A 10,677-nucleotide genomic window follows, 5' to 3' on the forward strand; every position below is an offset into this window, starting at 1 on the left:
AAAAAATCGTCATTTGAAAATGTCGGCCTTTCGTATTGAAGATTGGGCCTATAATACATCCCCAAAGACCTCAAACCTCCCAGTTTCAAACGCTTTAAGTACATCATTAGATTTAGGCCTATAAAGTTTATTTCGACTGTTAAATATCAACCAAAAAAAAACCCTGTGTAAGCAAAGACTTCACAAAAACTGTTTCAACATAGGTTAGTGTCAAATATGGCTCAGTTTTAGCTGATAAAAATGTGTTGTTGTTTTTCAAGTTCTTTCGTCCGATTTAAATATGAGTTGTGAATGGATTTCGCTCAAACTTCTCAAGGGGCGGTGGATTTAACCGATGTTCAAGTATAGAAAAACTAGAGATGCCGCATTCTCCCGTGAGCTTTGCGACCACTTCCGGGGACCACTTTTACTTCAACGGCCATTATTTCAAAGTTAATTTTCTCGGTAAAATGACGATAACTCGATAAATAGGCCTATACAGCATCTATAAGCAATTATGCTCATCATAGTAAACATGGTAAAAAGCAAGTTCGACTCAAGAAAAGCTTTTGAATGTTTTTTGGGTCTATTTCAGATTTTAGGCAAAAATTTGTGCAGATAGGCGTTTGTTAATTTTATTATAAACTTTTGTACCTATGTTCAATAGGCCTAAGCCTATCTCAAAAAAAAAAGAAAAAAAAAAAAAAAAAAAAAAGGCCTATCAAAATTTAAAAAAAACTCTCTCTGGAATAGAGTCTCAAGATTAAGAACAACAATTATTGAAAGAGTGGGTTTTTTTTGTTATGATGTAGGCCTACTAAAAATTAATTTTTTTGTGAGTTTCTCCATATTTTTGTTATTTTTAAATCAAGTCTGTATTTATAGGCCTATTTTAGATTCCTTGATGTCTTGCCTTTAAAAATGTGTACTTTTATTATTTTATATGTCTTGCGTGAATAATTTTAAGTTATGGCACTTTTTATACATGTCTGAGCCTGAGGCTGAGCTGCAGTTTTAAAAATCTGAATTTGTGCAGATTTTCCATTGTCTTTTTTTTATCATCATTTAATCAACAGATTCTTTTTCTTTAATGGCCTATTGAGTATTGGACATTAAAGCAATTATGTCCAATCAGCGATCCTGTCAAAACTTTTGATCCAATCAGAATCGTCTATTATGAAAACTGTTTATGCGCGCCAGCGCGCCGTTCTCACGGTAGCTATGAATGGCCATTTACACTGAGTCACACAAAGTATCATTACACAATTTTAAAGTATCTTATCAATCTTCTGGCGAATTTCACGAAATAAATGTTTATCCAACTTCCAAATATCATGTTTATTTAATGATATAATTTGCTTTGATATGATATTCATGCTGTTTCAATAATAAAAGAAAGATTTAAAGTTGACATCTTGTTCTTAAGAGAAAGTAGTTCTGAAACTTTATGCGGATGGACATATTCTTTGATTTCGGAAGTGAACAGAACCACAGAACGAATATCAAATTTCAAAAAATTTGCAGTTGCAAAACCAGGCAGTGAAGAAGTGTAAACGTGGAGAAAAGCGGAAATAAAACTTAACAAAATGCGTGAAATTGTGCATATTCAAGCTGGACAGTGTGGTAACCAGATAGGCGCAAAGGTAAATGACATATATCTTGTACAGTGAATCTCGTTTTCCAGTTTGTTTAAAGATAAAATGCAAGTTTAAAATCTGAAAATAAAATCACACTGAAATTATCATGTTTATCTCATGATCTGCAATTGCATGAACATGATTATCGAAGATACATGAAGCTTTTCAATCACTCATGGGTCATGGCAGTCATGCAATAAAGTTCCTTTTGCATTTTGTAGTGAACTGAAAGTTTATTTTTGCATCAAGAGTTAATATGCGGGGGGCTTAATGGCTAAAATCGCCAAAAACCGGCTGATTTTACATGATTTTTAACAAGTCAAAGTCAAAGACCAGCTCTAGGGGGCTCAGCCTCAGGCCCCAAACATGCAAGCCCCCCCTCCCCGGACACGCCACTGATCAAGCATGCAAATTGCAAAAGAACATGAGGCCTAGCCTAGGGTGGCATGGTGGCCAGCAGTCAGGCATGCAAGAGCAGCAGGGGCGTAAATCCGTTTGTGAAAGTGGGGGGACACACTGACAGTGGGGAAATCAATAAATACAGTAAAAATGTCGCGCTTGCGCGAAGGAGGGGGGGGGTGTCTGAGGTGGGATGTGCCCCCTCAGAAGTAAGAAACTTTTCCAAAATGAATACCTAATTGAACTTTGAAGCGATTTGATGGCCCATTTTGGCACTATTAGTGTGTAAAATTTTAGTTTTAGAAAAGCCAAAATGTTTTGAAATGATGGTCCATGAAGCCTTTCTTGGAAAAGTTTTCCCTATTATTGTAGGCCTATAGGCCTAAATTACATAAATTGGCAAATGTGGAAAGCAGAAGTGAAAATGGCTACTTGTTTACCCACTACGCAGGGTGTCTAATTAGTGTGTAAAATTTTAGTTTAAAAAAGCCAAAAATTTGTGAAATGACGGTCCATGAAGCCTTTTGTGGAAAAGTTTTCCCTATTTGAGATTTGAAATTTACAAGTTACTAAAGCATGCATGGATTGATGTCAGGGTTCGATTTAGAAAATAAAATTTACATGCACAACTCTGACTTTTCCCTCAAAATGGGCTGAATAACACAAAATTTTGCATGCACAGGCAAAATTCTACATGCACAGAGCCAAAGTTACATGCATTTGTGCATGTAAAACCCCTCTAAATCGAACCCTGATTGATGTTGAAATCAGCAGGCCATGAGTCCATCTTAATACTGACTTTTTTTTGGTGATAAAATGTGACAGGCCCTGCATATAGACGGGCCCGCACGCAATGCCTAAAATAACCACAGGCCTATATATCAACCGACTGTGCGGTTTGTTTTTTGCGGCACGGGCAGTGATGGGCATACTCAATTACATGCAATTTAACCTTTCTCTTCTTTTTTCTCCCTTTTCTCTTCTCTTTTTCTCCCTTTCTCTTCTCTTTTCCTTTTTTTTTTTTTTTTTAGGGTGGGGACCAAAAAGTGTGGGGGGGGACATTTGATATTGTGTCCCCCCCACTTTAAAAAGTGAGGGGGACGTGTCCCCCTGTCCCCCACCCGATTTACGCCCTTGATTAGAGCAGGGCTCAATCATGCAAAGACATGAAATTTTGGGGCAGATGCCCTCATGCCCTGCATGCCCTGGCCCTGCCCTTGCTATGCCCTTCTTATCATGTTATGCATGCATGGCCTGCATAGCAATAAGGCATGTATAAAGTAATATTCAGATTTCCTTTTACAAATTAAGCGTACTGCTAGATGCTAGCTGTCCAGCGCATATTATTTTGCACATGTCAAGCACAAGGTCCAATGCACACGCTTGACGTCGCGCATGTATACACGATGGTTAAGCTCATGAGCTGTCAAAGTAACCTTGTCTTGGAAAAGATTATAAATATAGCTGCAAGCTTACTACGCACAGCCAGTGTCCGAAATAAGGAAAATATGGAGGTTGTCCCGAGGACAACTAAAGCATAAATTCTGCTTGTCCTCAAAACATTTTGGTTGTCCCCAAAATGTGTCATGATTTTAGAGGTAATATTTAGTGATTATCCAGGGGATAAGTACATAGCTCAATATGGTTGTCCCCGGTGATTTTTGGACAAGAGGATAAGTGCTTATTTTGAACACTGCGCACAGCCATGCAAAGAGTATGTTCCATGATGTTAAACACACAAATTGAATCATGGAATAATTTTTCTATAATTTTTTTATGATACCGGTACCCCCTATCTAGACTGACTATAATCAAATTAAGTATTTCTTGGCCAAACTAAGCGGGATTAACGCTACCCTGCCCCCCATTCAAGGCGAAGAAAATGACAGCCCCCTGGCTGAGGCTGGCTCAAAATAAATCGGGGTTTGGGTATTTAGCGTATGGTAAATATGCCTATTCTCTGTCCCTCACCTATTGTCGGTCAGTTTATATTGTGTATTGAACAACAGCTGATGATTGTTTATAGCCCCAACAATTTAAAAAAGAAGTAATTTGAGGTCTGCTAGGCTGCGTACACAATCACAATCACATGTTTTGAAATAGATACCCATACTTATGTGATGCTATTTGCTGTATTTTCTAATTTTTCTTTCTTGCAGTTTTGGGAGGTGATTTCTGATGAACATGGCATTGACCCAACTGGAACATATCATGGTGATTCAGATTTACAACTAGAAAGAATTAATGTCTATTACAATGAGGCTACAGGAGGCAAATATGTACCCAGGGCTATTCTTGTTGATCTTGAGCCTGGCACTATGGACTCTGTCCGGTCAGGACCTTTTGGACAAATCTTCAGACCTGACAACTTTGTGTTTGGACAGAGTGGTGCTGGAAACAACTGGGCCAAAGGACACTACACCGAGGGTGCAGAATTGGTAGACTCTGTATTGGATGTTGTTCGCAAGGAAGCTGAGAGCTGTGACTGTTTGCAGGTAAAAACTACTTTCATATTTGTTTTGCTCAAACCAATTTCAAGACATTTTATATAAGCTGAATCCCATGCAACTCCAAATAAATAAACAGTGAAATAAATACGCTCAAGGCCAATCGACAGCAGACCTTTTCAGGACTTGTTACGAAAAATATCTATCATGCCCCAATGCGCGAAACTGAACATATTCAACCAATCAATTTCTGTCGATTTGGAATGGATTAGAAGTTGCAGTGGATCAGGGGTCGAAATACAGAATAAAACTTACATGCACAACTCTGATTTTTTCACTAAATTTTGCATACACAGGCAAAATTCTACATGCACGTTACATGCATCTGTGCATGTATGCATGTGGTATTTCGAACACTGCAGTGGACACCACATTTGCGCATTCATACGCTGCTGCCACTGCATCAAGTGCAATGTGGTACATGATTGGTGTGAACAGTCATCATACCAAGGAATAACCACACCATTTGACGGAATAATCAAATGCATTGTCGCCAGTGTGTGATATCAAAATAGACCCCCACCCAATTTTGATAAGCCATCATCACAGGAAAACGATACAAGGCTAATAGGGATCTGAAACTTGTGGCTTTTTCTAATGGCTATAACATTTGAGTGAAATTCAAAGAAATTCTGAGAGGGTAGAGCAGGAAGCATCTGTTGTATTGACATGGAATAACCCTAAAGAGTTCCGAATAAATAATTGACTTTGCATAAATTTCTGATGAACACGAACTTGAATATTCATTTTTTTTATAATAACTTATATATGATAATATATCCTGACCTTTTTAATTTCTCTATGCAGGGCTTTCAACTGACTCACTCACTCGGAGGTGGCACTGGATCAGGTATGGGTACACTGCTCATCAGCAAGATCCGTGAAGAGTATCCAGACCGCATCATGAACACCTTCAGCGTCGTCCCATCACCCAAAGTATCAGATACAGTGGTAGAGCCATACAATGCTACTCTTTCTGTTCACCAGCTTGTAGAAAACACAGATGAGACCTACTGCATTGACAATGAAGCTCTGTATGACATTTGTTTCCGCACCCTCAAACTGACAACCCCAACCTATGGTGATCTTAACCATCTTGTTTCAGCCACCATGAGCGGAGTGACCACCTGTTTAAGATTCCCAGGTCAACTGAATGCTGATCTCCGTAAGCTTGCTGTCAACATGGTGCCATTCCCCCGTCTCCACTTCTTCATGCCTGGTTTTGCCCCTCTAACCAGCCGTGGTAGCCAGCAATATCGTGCTCTTACTGTTCCAGAGCTGACCCAGCAGATGTTCGATGCCAAGAACATGATGGCTGCATGTGATCCTCGTCATGGGCGCTACCTTACAGTTGCTGCTGTTTTCCGTGGTCGCATGTCTATGAAAGAAGTTGATGAACAGATGTTGAATGTCCAGAATAAGAACAGCAGTTACTTTGTGGAATGGATTCCCAACAACGTGAAGACCGCCGTCTGCGATATCCCACCTCGTGGCCTCAAGATGTCAGTCACCTTCATCGGCAACAGCACTGCAATCCAGGAGCTGTTCAAGCGTATATCTGAGCAATTCACCGCTATGTTCCGTCGTAAGGCTTTCTTGCATTGGTACACTGGTGAAGGTATGGATGAGATGGAGTTCACCGAGGCTGAGAGCAACATGAATGACTTGGTGTCTGAGTACCAACAATACCAGGATGCAACAGCAGAAGAGGAGGGAGAATTTGATGAAGAGGAAGAAGACCAGCAGGAAGAGGCATAAATCAAATAGTAACAAGCATGTTTTAATTTGACTACCTTTTGCAACAAACTGTTTAATCTGAATTATTTGAAGACATTTCAACTTGTGATTGCTAATGAATTGCAACAAATGAACTTGGACTTTTTTGAACATGAACTCTTGTGCAATTTTGACGCACGGGCGGCGCTGCTGAACTGAAGTTTGCCTGTTGAATTTAATAAATTTGCTGGTAATTATTTCTTGAAGGTATAATTCAAAATGTTATTGAACAGGGAGAGTTAATAAAGGTTGAATTTATTGTGTGCTAAATTTATGAGTCTCTTCAATTAGAATCATTTTGGTTAATTTTTACATTTTTCCCCCACTCGACCCCCACCAATGCCTTATAAGGCAGGCAAGCGTTGGAAATAGCTGGTATCGCGTAGCAAAATGCTACACAATTTTATCAATTTGCTACACAATTTTGGGGTTGAGTAGCATTTTTATGCCATAGACTTTACACACTGATGTGAATGTACCAAGAGAAGTAATGAAAGCAAATTTTGCTACGCATAAAAAATGCTAGTTAATCCCAACACTGAAGGCAGGGCCCTGACCACAGATCCTCAACACAAGACGCATGACGCGTCGGGAAGTAGTCAAATCATCCAACACCGAGGGACCAGTAGTTTTGACTACTTTCCCGAAATAAAACATGTTGTATTTGTTTTACTATACCTCATAAATATTTTCACTATCACGGTAAAATCGTAAACAAAAGTCAACACACACCAGTCAACGTGTCGGACAGCATGGTAAATAAGCTTAATATTTTGCTTACCTGATTTTATTGGAGGATTTCTGTTCAATCAATTTACATTTTGACCTATATTATTCTAATTTTCTTTTTAACATTCCATAAATAGCATTTTGTTTCATAAAATGTCAAATTTGTGTGTTATTATCCATCGGTAATCTCAGCAAAATAACTGCAGCAGACGCCATAAGTTCACGATAAACGCGTCTGCAGAATTGCCGTTGTGTAGCATAATGCTACGTCTGAAGGAACGGCGACGCGCGGGGTCGAGACACCGTGTGGTAGTAGGGTGCGGAAGTTGTTACTACTTCCTTCGCGTCTTGCGCGTAATTGCACAGGCGCGGGAAGTAGTCAAAATACCGCACTCGGACGCTGGTGTTATTAACCAATAAGATGTCTGGATTACCTAATAAATATTTATGAGGTATAGTAAATTGTACATATCTTATTTGTCACCGATGCGCTATATTTTTTGAGAAAAATGCAAAAATAGGCACAAAATTGGGCAGGGGTGTAGTACCCCCTTAACAGCATACGAATGTGTCTGAACAGTGTCTACCCTTATTAAATTAATAGAATGATGATGGAGCTATAACCATCCACCATAGTCCAGTCAGTCTAAACAAATTAGTGGTGTCAGCCACCACTAATTCTAATTACAACTGAATTTTTTTTCACTTTCATGCATTTTATCCCCTGAACATCATACCAAAAGTATACTAAAATATAATTGGTGGAAAAGTGCTTTTTGGCAGGAAAAGGTCATTCAGGGGTAAAATTGCTTTAATCTTTTTCATAACTTTTCTAGCGTAATGCATGTTAGAATATGACCGTTGCTAGGTCAACTGGCTCACGCTTTCTTTGTTATGAACCACTGATCGAAATGATCACAACACAAAGCCTATGGCGTATCATAATTCGGAATAGGTGTAGAAGCCTAGGCTTGACCCAGTAACCAATGGATACTAACGTAACATGCACTACGTCAGTGAATACCAAAGTATTCCTCTAGTCGAAAGGATTCAGAAAAAGTACAATTTGTCATGTGATATACCATTCTCAATTTATAACTCCCATTAAGGTCAAATTTTGCGCTCCACATAGGTCAATTTAGAAAAAAGCTTCAATCTCCTTAAAAATGGTCTCAATTTTTCGTCCTTGAAGAACACTCCAAATTAAGAATAGTTTGCCATATCTTGGATGCTTCGTTACCTAGGTAGCAGGGTAAAAGGTCAATGACCATTGACCATGAACTACTTTTTGATGATACCTATGTAATTAAACATCCTAAACAGTGCAAATATTCTTTAAATGAATTATGTTTACAAGACGAACAATTTGAGACAAGTTTTGGTTAAAATCAGACAATTTTTAGTTTTTGACCTCTGTGGAACCTAACATTTGACCTTTTGGCTTATAACTCAAGAACTGTATATTACAGATAAGACAAACTATAGTTTTTCTGAATCCTTATTTATGACAAGAGGAATAATTAGATATATTTTTTTAAATGGTTTGAGCAATTTTGAATTTTAACGCTTGTATGACCTTTTCTCACCAAAAACTACCTTTCCACCAAGTATTTTTGAGTATACTTTTTGTATGCTTTTCAGGGGACATCACTGATATGCAAAGCAGTGCAGAAATTCTGTTGCAATTAGTGGCGAGTCAAAACCCACTTTGACTGGACGACCAGTGCACCGCTGAAAACAGCAAAATCTGAGTGAGAAATCAACCAGATTTAAAAGAAAAGAAAAATCAGGCTGCGAGGCGGTCTATCTTTAAACAAATTTCAAAATATTCCTCTATACCATATATTATTGGTGCCTGTCAATAGACCCTTTTTTGAGGCAACCTCTACACCTAATGACCCCATTTTTTCATAAGCTTACACCCAATGGGTAACACGACACTAGCTTAACTGTCTTGGGTCAAACTATACTTATGCTGAATCCTTACCATGAGGGGCAGTGTCCGAAATGATTTACCCTTCCCCTCACCCCATCAATGTTGGAACAAGACACTTCGACACAATCTTCAAAAAAAGTACTTGGAACACATCGTAATTCTGCAGAATTCTAGCAATTTGACCTGTGGGTCACCATTAGAGTTTGAAATAAAAAAACCCCTTCCTTTAACCTTGCAATGATGATGGAAATGCTGTGTATTTTGTTTATGGACAAACATGACATCTACAATAAGGCCAAAAAAAAAAAAAAAATTGTTTGTTTGTCCACGTCCGACTGACCGTGTACCCTGGTCCCGACCGTGTCTTTTTTTTTTGTGCGTTGAATGTACTAGTAAAACAGTGGTTAGTATAAATTTAAAAATGAACAGTATAACATGCAGAACCATTTCAAGAGTTAAACCAGTTAAGTGCTGTGTGTTTTGACTTATTTACCAGTCTTCAAATTGTCAGTTTCAAGTGAAATACCTGTAAAAAAAATTAAAAAAAAAAAAAAAAAAAAAAAAAAAACCTACCGACCCAACTGTTTCATAAGCCTCTATGGACAAACAAACCTTTTTTTTTTTGGCCTAATGATTTAATTGCTGAAGACAGGCATTTCCCAACATTGCACAGGGGAGAGGGGGTGTAAGTTTTCCGTTCTTGACACAAAAGTGTTCCAAGACTTATTTTGAGGATTGTAGCTTAACTGCCTTGGGTCAAACTTACTTATGCTGAATCCTTACCATGAGGGGAATACTAAGTTTGAAAGTACACATAAAGATTTGGAATCAGTACCTCCATAATAAACATGAAGTCAAGGGCCAAACCTTTTGTGGCTCTATTTTGTAGACCCCTTTAAATTTGCCACCCTGGCTCTGTAACGAAAAATTAAAATGACTTCAAATGGATCACACATTTACAAAACAGGAAGTGTTTTTACATTAAGTTTGTATGAATTTATTTGGTTAAGTTAGAAGATTGCCAAAACATTCTTGATTACCAACATCACTATAAATGATTCATGACTTTCTGGATGTTTTACCATGCATTGCATGTACGTAACATTTGTTAATGCAGTTCAACCAATCGCAATGAGCATGTTCATTAGCTGATACATCTCAGACCACAGATTTGTTTAGCCAATCCTGTACGATGCATTGGAAAGGAAATATTTTCAGGACTTCTGGCATCTTTAAATATTAATGCATTATCACCTGCATTATTTCACATGGTAGCTCCAGAATCATCTCATAATTCCCAATTCTTTCAGGATTGCAAACTGAACCCTTTGGATAAACAAATCTTCAGATTCATGAGATGAAACTGGCAGGTATGTGTACAATTTTCCTGTTTCCTCAATCCAGTGATATTAAGTTATTGTTTTAGCACTGGTGCAGCTCTGCTATTGTTTACAATTACACAAGGTGGTATTTCACTAAATTGCAAAAAGGAACTAACATAGTACATTGTACGTAGCAAACAAACACTATCAAACCATAGAATTTGATTGGAGAAGACACTCCATGTAGCCTATAAAGCTATGGAGTATGTAAAACCTGCCATATTTGATTGTCACATAATCGGAACCAAAATAGCGTACACTTAGAATTCTTTGGCAAAAGGCCAAAATCTTACTAACTTGCACCATAGAATCCCACTACAAGTGTTTGATGA

At 38.2% G+C, this 10,677-nt stretch overlaps 1 protein-coding gene across 1 annotated transcript; it reads left to right on the forward strand.

The window, feature by feature from the left end:
• Positions 1-1,464: 1,464 nt before the first annotated feature.
• LOC140135429 (tubulin beta-4B chain) lies at positions 1,465-6,559 on the forward strand. Its single transcript, XM_072156925.1, has 3 exons — positions 1,465-1,622; positions 4,175-4,510; positions 5,330-6,559. The coding sequence occupies exons 1-3, from the start codon at positions 1,566-1,568 to the stop codon at positions 6,278-6,280; spliced, it is 1,344 nt and encodes a 447-aa protein (XP_072013026.1). The 5' UTR covers positions 1,465-1,565; the 3' UTR covers positions 6,281-6,559.
• The last annotated feature ends 4,118 nt before the right edge of the window (positions 6,560-10,677 follow it).

The sequence above is a fragment of the Amphiura filiformis genome, chromosome 16 (assembly GCF_039555335.1).
Source record: "Amphiura filiformis chromosome 16, Afil_fr2py, whole genome shotgun sequence".
Lineage (NCBI taxonomy): Eukaryota > Metazoa > Echinodermata > Ophiuroidea > Amphilepidida > Amphiuridae > Amphiura > Amphiura filiformis.